The sequence below is a fragment of the Chiloscyllium plagiosum genome, unplaced genomic scaffold (assembly GCF_037043375.1).
Source record: "Chiloscyllium plagiosum isolate Xiang-an unplaced genomic scaffold, Cpla_swu_hap1 HiC_scaffold_4, whole genome shotgun sequence".
Lineage (NCBI taxonomy): Eukaryota > Metazoa > Chordata > Chondrichthyes > Orectolobiformes > Hemiscylliidae > Chiloscyllium > Chiloscyllium plagiosum.
In genome coordinates, this window is record NW_028270142.1 from 29,717,734 (window position 1) to 29,734,491 (window position 16,758).

Here is a 16,758-nt window from a genome sequence, read left to right on the forward strand (position 1 = left end):
GGATGTGGGAGACTAACCAGAACTGCATAGGCATTGTTAGTTCTGGCAATAATGACATGAAGGAAGGCTGTTTCAGCAATAGGTGATTTGAAACCGATGAAATCAAATGGCATTACATAGATGGAAATTGGTGGTCCTAATGATGGCGCAGTTATGGCATAGTTCATCTCATTGCCATCTGTGACACCAAAGTTGTGAATAGACTGGTTTTGAGAATGTGTATCGGGTATAAGCAGGCACGGTAAGAGTTAAGTTCTGAGTTTTGAGAGACATGAGGTTCAGCTGAGCATGACTCAGATCAGATAAGAACTTGCAGTTAACAATGGGGTGCTGGAGGCAAGGGTAATAGGTCAGCAAGGTGGAAAAACATTCATTGTGTAGAGCCATTTAACAATATTGGAAGCATTCAGTATGTAAGGTCAGTTTAACAAGGTGAAAGGTATTCATTATGTGAAGCCAGTTATTCATTGTGTAACAGCAGATGGCTTAATCTTCACTGATACTTGTTGATTGTAATGGTCAACCAATTAATATGTATGTTGCCTTATCTGGATGTTCCTCCCTGTAAAACACCTTTTTAACAACCCTATCTATTGAATGGCAACTTTGGGGGATCTGTGTACGTGAACCCAAAGATCCTGCTCTTCTTCCACACTGAAAAGAATCTTGTCTTTAACCCTGTATTCAGCATTCAGGTTCAACCTTCCAAAATGAATCACTTCACATTTATCCAGTTTGAACTTCATCTGCCACTCCTCAGCCCAGCCTTCCATCCTGTTAATGTCTTGTTGTAGCTTGCAACAACCTTCGACACTATCTACAACACACTGACTTTTGTGCCATCAGCAAACTTACCAACCCACCTTTCTTCATCCAAGTCATTTATAAAAACTACAAAGAGCAGAAGCCCAAGAACAGATCCCTGTGGGACACCACTGGTCACCGACCTCTAGGCGGAATACTTTTCATCCACTACCACTCACTGTCGTCTTTCGGCCAGCGAATTCTGTATCCACATCAAATTTCCCTATATTCTATGCCTCCTTACTTTCTGAAAAGTCTGATGTTTTAGTCATTTACATGCTGGATGACTAAAGAAATTGAGGGTTTGGTTCAGAAAAAGAAGGAAGCTTATGTCAGGTATGGACAAGATAGATCGAGTGAATCCTTAGAGTATAAAGACAGTAGGAGTATACTTGAGAGAAATCAGGAGGGCGAAAACAGGACATGAGATAACTTTGGCAAATACAGTTAAGGAGAATTTAAAGGATTTTTACAAATACATTAAGGATAAAATGGGTAACTAGGGAGAGAATAGGTCCCCTCAAAGATCAGCAAGGCGGTCTTTGTGTGGAGCCGCAGGAGATGGGGCAGATACTAAACTAGTATCTTGCATCAGTATTTAATGTGGAAAAGGACATGGAAGATATAGAATGTAGGGAAATAGATGGTGACATCTTGAAAAATGTCCATATTACAGAGGAGGAAATGCTGGATGTCTTGAAACACAAGTGGATAAATCCCCAGCACCTGATCAGGTGTACCCTAGAACTCTGTAGGAAGCTAGGGAAGTGAATGCTGGACCTCTTACTGAGATATTTGAATCATCGATAGTCACAGGTGAGGTACCGGATGACTGGAGATTGGCTGACGTGGTGCCACTGTTAAGAAGGGTGGTAAGGACAAGCCAGGGAACTATAGATGGGAGAGTCTGACATCACTGGTGGGCAAGTTGTTGGAGGGAATCCTGAGGGACAGGATGTACATGTATTTGGAAAGGTAAGGACTGATTAGAGATCGTCAATATGACTTTTGTGCGTGGGAAATCATGTCTCTCAAACTTGATTGAGTTTTTTGAAGAAGTAACAAAGCGGATTGATTCAGCAGGGTTCAACCAGGTTCCCCATGGGAGACTGGTGAGCAAGGTTAGATCTCATGGAATACAGGGGGAACTCGCCATTTTAGATATAGAACTGGCTCCAAGGTAGAAGACAGAGGGTGGTGGGGGAGGGTTGTTTTTCAGACTGGAGGCCTGTGTCCACTAGGATTGGTGCTGCGTCCACTACTTTTCTTCATTTTAAATAAGTGATTTGGATGTGAGCATAAGAGGTATAATTACTATGTTTGCTGATGACCCCAAAATTGGAGGTGTAGTGGACAGCGAAGGAGGTTACCTTAGATTACAAAGGGATCTGGATCAGATGGGCCAGTGGGCTAAAAGTGGCAGATGGAGTTTAATCTAGATAAATGTGAGGTGCTGCATTTTGGGAAAGCAAATCTTAGTACGACTTGTATACTTGATGGTAAAGTCCTAGAGAGTGTTGCTGAACAAAGAGACCTTGAAACTGGAGTCGCAGGTAGATAGGATAGTGAAGAAGGCGTTTGCTATGCTTTCCTTTATTGGTCAGAGTATTGAGTACAGAAAATAGGAGGTCCTGTTGCGGCTGTGCAGGCCACTTTTGGAATATTGTGTGCAATTCGGGTCTCCTTCCTATTGGAAAGATGTTGTGAAACTTGAAAGGGTTCAGAAAAGATTTACAAAGACTTTGCCAGGGTTGGAGGATTTGAGCTATAGGGAAAGGTGAATAGGCTGGGGCTGTTTTCCCTGGAGTGTCGGCAGTTGAGGGGCGACCTCCGAGGTTTATGAAATCATGAGGGGCATGGATAGGATAAATAGACACAATCTTTTCCCTGGGTGGAGAAGTCCAGAACTAGAGGGCATAGGTTTAGGGTGAGTGGGGACAGATATAAAAGAGATCTAAGAGGCAACTTTTTCACACAGAGGGTGATTCGTGTATGGAATGAGTTGCCAGAGCAAGTGGTGGAGGCTGGTACAATTGCAACATTTTAATAGGCATTTGGATTGGTATACGAATAGGAAGGGTTTGGAGCGATATGGGTTGGGTGCTGGGACTAGATTGGGTTGGGATATCTGGTTGGCATGGACGGGTTGGACCGAAGGGTCTGTTTCCATGCTGTACATCTCAATGACTCTATGATCTTAATGACCACGACAAACCTTATCAAATGCCTTACTGAAATCCATATATACCACATCCACTTCTTGACCTTCGTCAACATGTCTCGCCACATCCTCAAAGAACTCAATAAGGCTTGTGAGGCATGACCTGCCCCCCCTCAAGGCACGCTGACTATCTTTAATCAAACTATGTTTTTCCAAATAGTCATAAATCCTATCTCTCAGAATCCTCTCCAGTACCTTGCATACCACAGGCATATGACTGACGGGTCTGTAATTCCCAGGGATTTCCTTTCTTGAACAGAGGAACAATGTTCGCCTCCCTCCAATCATCCGGTGCTACTCCTGTGGAGAGTGAGGATGCAAAGATCATTGCCAGAGGGATAGCAATCTCATTCCTCGCTTCCCGTAGATAACCTTGGTCCGGACCTGGGAACATGTCTATCTTGATACGTTCCAGAATTTCCAGCACATCCACTTTCTTAATGTCACATGGGTGATGGTTCTCTCTCCCTCCATAAAGATGAAGGACGTAAAACTGTACTGTGTCTCTGAGCGTTTTGCTTCGACTGAGGGGGAGGGAGGGCGGAATGGGACGACAGTTGAACCTCTTACTGATGCTGGGAAGAGAAATTTTAGAGTAGGGGCTGAAAGCAATGGTATCGATCTGCCCAATATTTAAGGAAATTTCTTCTCCAGTACTAGACATTGCACAGTCTGATAAATTAACAACATTGAAGGAGTTAAGAGAAGTGGATGAAAATTGTAGAAATCGAAAATTCTGGTCAATATGTCACTCTCTTACATTGTCCTAAAGTTGGCCTTTGAAACTTGCATTCTTGTGCATACCTGTTTCAACTATTGATTTAGTACAGATTATGCCATATTTAGATAAAGATTTTACTGCATTCCAGAGTTGCTGCTTCTCTGATCATGAATCCAATTAGTGAGGGAAGTTGGAGGTCACGAAACCTGACTTTTACATAAACTGCCAATAAACTAGAGGTGGCCAGTTGTACATTCCTGTTGGTGGAAGGACTAAGTCTGTAATTCTACATCCTCTAGGTTATGGGTAATCTTTTAGAGAATTATCCCACTGTTCCATTGACAGGACAGACCCACCGGAGATAGCAGTAGGGTAGAATACAATCAGAGGGAGTAGCCCAGGAGATCCACGGCAATAACATTGGCTGACACACGGTCCTTCATCCTTAGGTACAGCATATTACTGAGTTGATGGTCAATCATGATTGTGGAGGAGATTTGAAAAGCCGAATAGCCTTATTCTGTTCCTATTTTTGTGTTTTAATGCTAAATCTGATTACTTCAGGTCAAACATGAGAAAATAAACTTTCTGCTGATTATCATCGATTTGCCTTCCTCTAAAGTGATGAATCATTCATTTGGAAGAGAACACAATGGGGGCCTCAATGTCTAACAATGCCTCAATATCACTCCTGACCAAACTGGCTGAGTCCTGAATGACCTGTTTGCTGGGCTGAGCAAACCAATGAGGGGAAAAATCTATTTGAATATGTTCTTACCGATTTGACTTATTGAAGATAGATCTGTCCCTGGCGATTATTGATAGGAGTGACCACCGCACTATCCCATGATCCCGTTTTCACATTGTGATGCCTCCATTGTGTTGTGTGGTACTATCACCATGATGAATGGATGGATTCAGATAAGAGTTAGCATTGCAACTGTAGGGCCCGATGAACATCAGCAACAAAATCATATTCGAGCACAATCTGTAATTTCATGGCCTAGCTTATCCATCACTCTACGATTAAATGGCTCTTCAAAGTGAAACCAGATACACCTAAAAATGAGGTGTTAACTTGATGAAGCTACAGCACAGGACTATTGTTTCCAAACAGCACTTCCAAATAGATGGAACTGAACACTTTAACATTAAATGGATCCCATAAAGTTCTGTAGTTCCTCAACATCCACTTGTGATGGTAACCAGCAAAAATGAATTATTAACTGGAGAAGGAAACTCCACAAAGATCACTGTCATCAATGATTGAGGAAGCCAGAATATCAATACAAAACACAAGGCTGAAGCATTTTCGGTCAGAGTTGCTGAGTGGATGATCCATTCCAGCTATTGCAACTGCCAGTCTCCAGACAAACTAAAGTCAATGGAAATTAGTGGGGGTGGATAGAGGAGAACCTGTTCTAGTTGGAGATATACCTAGCACAAAGATGGATGGGGATGGTAGCTGGAGACCAGTCATCTCAGTCCCAAAATATCACTGCAGCAATTCAGTGACCTTGGCCCAACCATCTTAAGGTGCTTCATAAATTAACTTCTCTTCATCGTAAGGATATTCGCTAATGAGTCAGCATTTTCAATAGCACTTCGCAAAGTTCATTATCATTCCTATCCCTCACTCCATAATCATTTGCAGTGAGATCTGGACAACATTATTTTCCTGACAAAAATATAAGGCAGCTACTGTGTCAAAGAATCTAAAAATCTTACATAATTTTAATGTGACAAATTGAAAGAAATTGGTAGGTGAGAATTAGGGTGAAAGAACAAGTGTAAATCTAAATACTCCTAAATTATCTAACAAAGCTGAATGAAGAAACTTGAGACAGAAAATAAAGTCTGGATCACTATGATTTGTATTTAGAGTGCTAAAGCATTTGTGATAATAGAACCAACATTTTAAACATCTTGGTCATTAGAATTTGCCAATAAGTTAATTGTGAATTTTTTTTCAAAACTCAATCTGACTGATAGTAGTTTGTTCCCAAAGGAACAATTGTTGGAAACGGATCTGCCTGATTTATATTTTATCTTATGAATGTTAGATGTATGGTGTGGTGTCTTATAGGTTTATGCAATGCTACCAAAGTTGATGTATATTTTTATCAGATTTTAAATGCTTGAAGGGTTGAATGTTTTATGTTTGGGGGTGAATTTCATTTGTTAACGAATTAATTCAGTCAAATGAATGCAATTGTTTGAGTGATAGGTATTGTCGGTTTGCTAGAGGAATTGTGTAGCACTGAGACTTAAACAATCTCTGCACAAGACTAGTTTAATTATTATGGATTTTGGTCGTCATAAACTTATTTGACCAATACTTATTGGTTTTATTTTGGAGTTTCATGTTTAGAATTTAAGGCAAAATTGCTAATGATTAGAACTTATTCTAGTTCTATTTTGCTGTCCCAAATCCTACACAAAATACTTTATTGAGATACTTGACATTGCAGACTGATTTGAGATAACGAAAACCAGTGCTCATCTCTCTTGATGACAGCTGGTGTCCAGGCACTACGTATGCTAGGAAATAATTTTAATAGTGCCCTTGTGTATGGAAAACTTGGGGGAATTCTTAGTCTAAATCAGTAATCTGTAACATCCAATATTCTGTCAACCAAAATTGAATAATTTATTGGACAGGCTGTCATATTGAACAGTCCCAGTAGTACACTCTGGTAGTATCACTGTTTAATGGTTTGGAACAGTTGCTGCTGACAGTGAGTTTTTTATTTGTAATGTAACTTGTGCTCAATTGTAACTAATCACTTGTTTCTGGTCTTGTTTTTTTTCTCACAGGATTGAAGTGTTTCTGCTCCCACTGTGTAGCAAATAACTACACCTGCGAGACAGATGGACTCTGTTTGAACACTGTCACTCGCAAACGCAATCAAATAGTGCGCAGCAAAATGTGTGTCTCAAGTGTTGACCTTATACCTCCTGATAGACCATTTCTTTGTGCTCCATCTACAAATGATGCTGTATTGAGTAATTGTTGCAGTAAGGATTTTTGCAACAATTATGATCTTCCTGTGCCAACCAGGGGTAAGTTTCTGAATGATATTTACATGGATTTCGGTGAATCTGTAATAGTAGGCTAGACTAAATTTAAGAAAAAGGTGTGGAGTTAAAATGATCTAGAGTTTGTTCTTACATGAGATATGTAAGGTCATAATGAACGGTAATTGATTTGAAACACTTAACTTTGTATCTGTCTTAATATATGTGAACAGAGTCTTCAGTTTTCTGTTTATACTTCAGTTTTCTTGTATATGCAGTAGTTTGCTTATGCACTGAAACTATCCAGGCAGTCAAATGAGTGCATACTGCTGTTCATCTCCACTCGGCCTCATCTTGCCTTTCCTCACCTAATCTCGCCTTACTGTATCTAGCTTCCTCTTGAATGCATGTATACTTTTGACTTCACCCAATTCATGTGTAGAATGTTTAACAGTTGCTCATTGAGTTATATGTTGAAAAAATTATATGTTGAAAAAGACCTGGATAGTTTGTTAACTCTCATCTTTTTAGAATAAGATGAGAGACTTAACAAACAATCCAGGTCTTTTTCAATATATAATTTCAGTTGCATCACACTGTAAACTTTTGCTCTAAATTCTGTGTCTTACAATCTTATATTCCATAACCCTAGTGCTTCCAAATAAACCTGTTGGACTTAAACCTAGTATTGTGTGATTTTTAACTATGAATTTTTGGTGATGGCCTTATACTGATGGCCTCTGGTTTTGCACTTCCCCACAAATGGAAACCTTCTCTGTTTGAATTTCTTTTCACTATTTTAAATGCTGCTTGCGTCATTGCTCAGTGCTTTTTCCTGAGAAACCCAGCTTGTTCTTATCTTGTTCCCCACCCACAGTTCTGGTATTATTATTATTATTATTGTGAATCTTTGCACCCTCTTCAGTATGTCTTATCCTTGTAGAATATGTCTACTGGAATTATACATAGTATGCCAGGTGTGATCTGACTAATGTTAAATGCAACTACTTTTCAATTCCATTCCTGTAGAAGTAACTATAATGTTTTTGTTTATGCCCTTGTTACTCCCTAGTATCCTCTTTTAACCTCACTTAGGTTCTTACTTTCTAAGGCCCAAGTGATATAGAACCTCATTATTTTCTTGCTAAAGGCATTTTTGAAATTTATTTGTGAATTTATTTGCCCATTCTAAGTTTTTGTTAATACTGTAACTTCTCAGTATCTGGTGCAATCCTCCTCAGTATTGATTGTTCCTCCAAATTGGTGCCACTTGGGAATTTAGAAGTTGTTTTTGATTTCAGTGTCCAAATCATGAATATGGTTTGTGAGCAACAGTCTCCCAGCAGTCATCTTGTGGGCTCTGCAGAGCTCATACCAAGATTCAGTTGACATGACTTTTCTGTGTATTAGAGAAAATTAATATTTTCTGGTTATTTTTACTGCTTAAATCTTCTGTAAGCTAGCTTACGTAAATAAATAGGGAGCACCTGGGGTGAGCTCATAAACCAAGTTTGAAAGTTGTTGTTAACTAGCGTCCGATCTAACCTTGCCCATTGAATCATCATCTGTATGATTGATGTATTTGGCTAAACATTTATAATACATGTGTAGATTTGTTAAACATTTTAGTATATTTTAACCTGTTATCATTTGATGCAATGACTGTATGTACTGATTGGAACCTTTTTGGGCAATTGCCATGTAGCTTGGTTTAGGAACACTGAAACCCAAAAACATCTTGTAGTAATCGTGGCAAAAAAAAATTTTCAACTTCTTTTAGTCTTGCTAGGTAATAATTCTCGCTTGATTGTTAACCAGATAGGGACAGAAGATTGCTGTTGCCTTAAATCCTATTCTTTGAGCTACCATAAATAATTTATAGTAACTCTTGCTTCCTTGGTTTAGAAACTTACACAGCAACACTTGCTTTCTTGTTTTTAATTGCAGGGGAAAAATATTTATTAAGTTAGCTATTCTTTTGCAACCTTGAGGTATGAACGTCATGCTCAGAAGTGTGGAAAATACAACTGCTCAGATGTAACTTTTGAAACATAAAGCTCATCCAGGACATACTAAAAATTGATCCATTACACTAAACGATTCAGTAGTCATCCATTCAATGATCATAAGTTAATCTGATTTACTTTGTACTATACCTCTGATGGTTGTAGTTGGGAGCCTACTTTAAGACTGAAACGTGATTAGATTAGATTACCTACAGTGTGGAAGCAGGCCCTTTGGCCCAACCAGTCCACACCGACCCTCCGAAGAGTAACCGACCCAGACCCATTTCACTCTAACCAATGCACCTAACACTAAGGGCAATTTACCATGGCCAATTCACCTGACTTGTACATCTTTGGAGTATGGGAGGAAACCCCATGCAGACACTGGGAGAATGTGCAAATTCCACACAGACAGTCACCCGAGGCCAGAATCTAACCTGGGACCTTGGTGCTGTGATATTAAAACAATTTTGCAATGTTGCAGTTGGCCCCCAATGTTGAAAATTTGAAGCAGTGCAAAATATTATTTATGGTGGCAATAATGTAGGATCAATGGGTGGCACGGTGGCACAGTGGTTAGCACTGCTGCTTCACAGTGCCAGAGACCTGGGTTCAATTCCCATCTCGGGCAACTGTCTGTGTGGAGTTTGTACATTCTCCCCGTGTCTGTGTGGGTTTCCTCTGGGTGCTCCAGTTTCCTCCCACAGTCCAAAAATTTGCAGGTTAGGTGAATTGGCCATGCTAAATTGCCTTTAGTATTAGGTGAAGGGGAAATGTAGGGGAATGGGTCTGGGTGGGTTGCTCTTTGGAGGGTCGGTGTGGACTTGTTGGGCTGAAGGGCCTGTTTCAACACTGTAAGTACTCTAATGGTTTCATGTCATCTGTTTAGCAAAAATAATGTATTTTGGTATAATTGGTGAAACAAATTATGTCTATGCAGTGCAAAATCTAGCATCGTTCTGGTTTTTTACCTTTTTAATTCTGCTTGTGCATTATTCCTAGAGACTCCAAAAGAGCCTCCTTGGTTAAATTTGGGGCCTGTGGAATTGGCAGCAGTCATCGCTGGACCAGTTTGTGTGGTTTGCATTTTACTAATGGTGGCCTTCTATTATTTTCATAATCGTGCGGTCATTCACCATCGTGTTCCTCATGAAGAAGATCCAACTTTAGATCATCCTTTCATTTCAGAGGGTACCACTCTCAAAGATTTGATTTATGACATGACCACCTCAGGATCTGGTTCAGGTAAAACTACAGTTTTATGTTGTGAATAAAGTAGAGGGGAGGTGAAAACCGCAAAAGCTGGAAGTCTGAAATTTGTGGAAATGTTCAAGTCATTAAGCATTGTGGGCATAATTGTTCTTCAGATACAGTACAAGTGTAAAATGGTCCCCTTTTAGAGACAATGCTGTTATCTGTACAAAGTGTATTATCTATTCCCCAGCTCAGTTTGTTTTGTATTTTTATCTGTTCTTTTCAATGAATGGCTTTGTTCACATCTGATTCTAGAGTTACTCTGCCTGTTGTGGTATTGGAAGATTTGGTGATGGATGGCGGAACCTACTGGAAATATTTGGGACCAAACACTTATTGGAATCGAGGAAATTAAAGTGAAATCCATAGCCAGAAATGACAGTGGGAGAGAATAGACAAACAGATAATTGGTTTATTGAAAAATCATTATGGTGATGGATGCAAAAAAAAAATTTAGTTAATTGTTTTATTAAAATACTTTATTTTTATAACCAAGGTTTTGCACAATTCTGATCATTTCAGCATACAAATAATTATGATACTTGTAAAATAATCAGAATCAGAGACCTTGAGGGATTTGCTGTCAATAAGGCCATCAAAAGTCATGATTGAGAAATGCTTGAGTAAGATGTTTGTTCCTTTCCATTTGCCATGATAACTTTGAAAATTAAGGTTGAGTAGTTGGGAATTTGCAAGTGTAGTGATTAGTACCAACTTAAGAGGTTTTATTTCTTGTGGTGGACGCAGAAGAAAGGGTTTAGAGATTTTTGCAGCCAAGAATGGAAAAAATTGATCAGTTAACTTTGTTAATGGGCAGGATTAAAGGAGCAGGTAGGTCGAGGAGAAAGTGAGGTTGGGGAACGGCCACAATTATAAGAGCACACTTATGATACTTGCCACTATAGTATAAAAGGAACTGGCATTCATTATTTGAAGTGAATTCCTCCAGGAAGTTTGGCCAATTTTCTGGAAAGTCACTATGTCAAAAGCTAGTACAGAAAATTAATCAGTAATACTGTAGGTATTGCGTTTGAAGTATTTTAATTTAAATATCCCCATTCTTTTGTCGTTGTGTATTATTATATTTTGAACTACATTTATTACATGCTAAATTAATTCCAAAACTGTTCCATGGATCATGGATTCTATTAGTAATATAGATTCCATTGCATCGAGGTTCATTGAACACATTTGTCCCTATTTCTTAGTTCAATGTGCCAAATATTCACTCATGAGCTAACTCTCAAAAGCAAATTAATTGACGCACTTCTATATTAGTCTGTTTTGTTAACTGATTACTAATTGATTAAATTCTCAATATTGCAGGGTTGCCATTGCTTGTGCAAAGGACAATTGCAAGAACAATTGTACTACAAGAAAGTATAGGTAAAGGCCGATTTGGAGAAGTCTGGCGAGGAAAGTGGCGAGGTGAAGAAGTTGCAGTAAAAATTTTCTCTTCTCGTGAAGAAAGGTCATGGTTTCGTGAAGCTGAAATTTACCAGACTGTGATGTTGCGCCATGAAAATATTCTTGGATTTATTGCAGCGGATAACAAAGGTGACAAACTACACTCATTTGCTGTGCTAATACTGGATTACTAAATTATTATAGTTCCAGGATTTTTCTGCATTTAGTGATTTGTTCCTCAGTGTAAGATCAGGTCATTACTTTGAGAGCATATGTATTTTAACTTGGTATTCCTACAATTTGAGGTGAAGAAAATCTTAGTCAACTCTTGGATATTGCTGTGTAATTGACGAAAGAGAGAACATTAGTGTTTTCAATAAGAGGATAGTTAAGCAACACGATATTATTGTGCGAGCCATTGAAAAGTATATGTAATAGGAAAGTTCTAAATGTTTTGCAGACAACAGATCAATAATTTGAGGCAGAAGAGGCCAATGGTCCATCTTGCTGCCTCTTCAAAGTACTTCCATAGTGAGTTGCTAATCGTACTGAATTCCATTCATTTACAGAAACCTGTTCAATTTATTGAAATCCATTAAATTTTTTGGACAGACTTTTTTTATATGGGATAGAAGTATCCCTGGCAAAGTTAATCCTTTTGAGGAAGTGACCAAATGTGTCGATGATGATAGGGCAGTTAATATTGTTTAGTGGATTTCAGCAAAGCCTTTGACAAGATCCCACATAAGAAATTGATAAAGAAGGTTAAAAAGCTCGTGGGATCTAGGGTAACTTGGTAAGTTGGTTGCAAAATTGGACAGGAGACGGGGTAATTGAAGAAGGCTGTTTGTATGACTGAAGCTCGATGTGCAGTGGTGTACCACTGGGTCAGTGCCGGGCACATTGTTATGTTCATAAATGATGTAGATGGAGGAATAAGTAAGTTTGTGGGTGACTCAGATTGGTTGGATGGTTGACAGTGAGGTGGAGGGTCTTGGGTTACAGAAAGATTTAAATGGATTAGTCAGATGGAATTTAACTTAAATGTGAGGTGATGCACTTGGGATGAAGTAACTAGACGAGATCACTGAATGAACAATAAGGTAGTTAGAAGCTCAGAGGAATGGAGAGATCTTGGGGCAGGCCAGGTTAATAGTTGTTAAGAAGGCTTATGGGATGCTTGTCTTTAATAGTTATAAGAGTGGGAAGGTTATGTTGAAGCTGTGCAGAACTTTAGTTAGGCTACAACTGAAATGCAGTGGGTGATACTGTAGGAAGGATGTGAATGCCCTGTAGGGGGTGCAGAGAAGATTTATCAGGCTGTTAACTGAATTGGAGCAGTTCAACTATGTTTCTTTTTGGGGCAGAAAAAGTTGGTTGGGGGGGACCTGACGAAGGTAAATGAGATTGAGGTTATGGGAAGGGTGAATAGAAACCAGCTATTCCCTTCGTCGAAGGATCAAGAAAAGGGGACAAAATTTTAAAGCAAGAGGTTTTGAGGAGATTCGAGGAAAAATATTTTCAACCAGAGGGTGATAGGGGTCTGAAGTGCCCTGTCTGGGAGGATAGTTGAGGTGGGTAACCTCTCAACTTTTAAATTGTACTTGAAGTGTCATAACTATGTCACGGCTATGGGCCTAATGTGAGAAAGCAGCACGAGGGCAGATAGTCCTGTATTTCTGTTGGTGCAGACTGATGGGTTGGAAGTTCTCTACTGTATGATTCTACTTGTTACCCATCCTTAATTTTGCTTGAGAAGGATACAATAAGCAGTTGCCTTAGGCCACAGTAATCCACCTTGTGTAGGTGCAATAAAGTGCTGCTGTGGCAGAGTTCCAGGATTTTGATCCACTGACCTATTAGTGCAGTAGTTAGCACGGTGGCTCAGTGGTTAGCACTGCTGCCTCTCAGTGTCAGGGACCCGTGTTCGATTCCCACTTCGGGTGACTGTGTGTGGAGTTTGCACATTCTCCCTGTGTCTGAGTGGTTTCCTCTGGGTTCTCAGTTTCCTCCTGCAGTCCAAATATGTGCAGGTCAGGTGAATTGGCCATGCTAAATTGTCCCTTAGCCCTGACTAATGCACCTAACCCTAAGTTTCGGATAGGGATTGGGTCTGGGTGGGTTACTCTTCGGAGGGTTGGTGTGGACTTGTTGGATCGATGGGCCTGTTTACACACTGTAGGTAATCTAATCTAATCTAGCATCCAAGCGATGATTGTGTGTAGCTGTGAGGAGAAGCTGCCCACTATGGGCTGAAGGCTGGCAGAGTTAAGGATTGTGTAAGATAAGATTAGATTAGATACAGTGTGGAAACAGGCCCTTCGGCCCAGCAAGTCTACACCGACCTGCCGAAGCGCAACCCACCCAGACCCCATTCCCCTACATTTTACCCCTTCACCTAACACTACGGGCAATTTAGCTCAGCCAATTCACCTAACCTGCACATTTTTGGACTGTGGGAGGAAACCGGAGCACCCGGAGGAAACCCACGCAGACATGGGGAGAATGTGCAAACTCCACACAGTCAGTCACCTGAGGGCGGGAATTGAACCCGGGTCACTGGTGCTGTGAGGCAGCAGTGCTAACTACGTGCCACCGTGCCGCCCACTAGATTAAAAGAAAAAACAAAGTGGCCAGAAATAATAATAAATCCTGAGGATTGGGAAATTTTTAGATGCAGTAAATGAGGACTGTGAAACTCATCAGGAAAGGAAGAATAGAATATGCAAAAAGCATAAAATAGACTGCATAAGAGTCTACGGTGTGTAAAAAGGAAACACTACAAGTAGAGTCATGTAATTCTCTGGGCTTTAAGGCTATGTTCTGAAGACCAGGGATCACATCCCACAATGAAAATAGTGAAATCTGAATTTTGTGGACATCTTAAACAAAAAGCAAGTCTAATACTAACCATGTAACCATTGTTGATTTGTTGTTTCAAAAAGAAACTGGTTCACTAATGTCCTTTTTTAGGAAAGGAAATACAAAAGATTTTAAGTGTTCTTTTAAGAAGGAAATCTGCCATTCTTATTTAGTCTGGTCTACATGTAACTCTAGACCCATAGCAACATGGTTGGCTCTTAACTGTACTCCTGGCAATTAGAATGGGCAATAAATGGAAGTGATTGTAGTTATTGGGGATCAGTCACTTCAGCCACAGCACAGCACGACAGGAGAGTTTTTCAGGGTAGTGCCTTAGGTGTAACTATCTTGAGCTGCTTCATCAATGATGTTCCCTCTTATCAGAAACCAGAGCTGAGGCATTCTTGCTGTGCAAGTGCTAGGCAATAACTGGCTCCAACAAGAGAGATTCTAACTATCTCCCATTGATATTCAATGATGTTGCCATCACTGAATCCCCCCCTATCATTACCCATTGACCAGAAACCAGACCAGTCCAGAAGCCATATGAATACATTGGTGACAAAAGCAGGTTAGAGACTGAATTTTGCATCAAGTAATTCACTACCACCTCCTCAACCTGTCCAGGATCTAAAAGCCATAAGTATATGAGGGAATAATCTCCACTTGCCAAGATGAGTGCATTTTCAACAGCGCTCAAAGCACAAGAGCATCCTGACCAAAGCGGGTGTTTGATTAGCATTCCATCTAATACCGTCAATGTTCACTCCCTCCAACCAGTGCCTGCACATGCAGTGACACTAGTACGTTCACCTACAAAGTGCATTGCAAGAGCTTAGTATCTTGCAAAAGCATGATCTATGTCAATTAGAAGGTCAAGGCAGCAGGTATGTGGAAACACTGCCACCTGCACATTCCTTCCAAGCTATATGTTATTTTAACTTAGAAATATTCTTTCCTTCACTGCTGATTTGAAATCCTGGAACTCCATTCCTTATCGCACTGTAGGCTTGCTTATGCCACAAAGATGACCATGAATTAAAAAAAAAACTTGTGGGCAATGAGGGATGGGCAATAAATGGGAGGCTAGCCAGCTATGTACATATTCCATGTATTAAATTTTTAGGAATTGAGCGGTGTTGTCAAAACTGCCCTAATGAGTTCCTGCTTTGCATCCTGTATATGGTACTCATTGCTGTCATTATCCAGAATTGCCCACAATGCTTCAAGAGGGATCTAACTCATGCATTATTATGATTTGGCATTGTCAAAATATTTAGGCAATATTAAGCAGGTGTGTAGAGCTGGTCTTCACATTAGAATGATTGTGCAGTTTGGAACTCTCTTTGAGATTAAATATGCCATGGTTGTGATCTGGCTGGTTTACACTCTGGGAGAGGAGTAAAGGTGATAGCCAGGGAATGGAGTTTGAACTGGGGAATGAAATCAATGGCTTAATCCTTTTGAAAGTAAGCATACAGGTGCAACAGGTGGTGAAGGTGGTTGATGGTCTCTTTACCCTCACAACGAGAGGAACAAGATATCTAACTATAATTGTCCAGGATCTTGATGACCCCAGAGATTTGTGTGCTGTTTTGTTGGTTATATGTGAAGAAGAATATTGTAGCTAAGGAGGGGGTGCAATGACAGTACACCAGACTGATTCCTGGGATGCCAAGACTGATGTATGAAGAGAAACTGAATGTTAGGACTATATTCTCTGGAATTTAGAACAATGAAGATCTCCTTAAAAACGTTCACTGGGCATAGGGAGAAAGTGGAAACAGGGGTTTGATAACCAGCCACGAATCATGAATGGCAGAGCATTTTCTGTTGCACTGTATTTTATTGGAGGACGTTTCTGCCATTGCAGCATTGAATATCTAAGTAATCTGATGAGTCTCGAGGAAGTGGTGAATTGAGCATGGTATTGTTAGCACACAAGTGGAAACTAATGCTGAGATCAGATGGTGTCACAGCCAAAATGACACTGTAAATTCTCTAAAAAGAAACTCCTATGAAGCAGGCAAAGGATGAGCATCTTGACCAAGCTGGTTTTCAGGTAATTCCCATATCTGGCCTGATGATACTGGGGAAAAAGCTGCCAGTTTCCATGAACGACTTCACACCGATGAGTCTGACCACAGCGTATTGTTGGGCTGGTTACAGCGCTTCAAACATTGTTGTGGCATAAGGCAACTCTTGGAGAACAGAAGGTAGTCTGTGGATGACAGAACCATGGCAGGCTACAGACTGAACCTGCAATCCATCATTTGTGAAGGCAAGTATGAACCTGTATGATGCTGATGGAATTGGATTGTTTTGGTGTGCACTGCCGGATAAAACACTTGCATCCACCATGGAAAGCAGGTCAGAGAGTCATAGAATTGTACAGCATGAAAACAGACCCTTCGGTCCAACTTGTCCATGACACTGGATGTCCCACCTGCCAGCACTTGGCCCAT

At 40.2% G+C, this 16,758-nt stretch overlaps 1 protein-coding gene across 2 annotated transcripts in view; it reads left to right on the forward strand.

Annotated features, from left to right (window-relative positions):
- tgfbr1b (transforming growth factor, beta receptor 1 b) overlaps positions 1–16,758 on the forward strand; it is a 62,466-nt gene that overhangs the window by 21,080 nt on the left and 24,628 nt on the right. For both annotated transcript variants that reach the window (XM_043688958.2, XM_043688957.2), the window contains exons 2-4: positions 6,564–6,809; positions 9,773–10,015; positions 11,351–11,581. In XM_043688958.2, the coding sequence (XP_043544893.1) occupies positions 6,564–6,809; positions 9,773–10,015; positions 11,351–11,581 (720 nt within the window). The remainder of the gene's footprint in view (positions 1–6,563; positions 6,810–9,772; positions 10,016–11,350; positions 11,582–16,758) is intronic.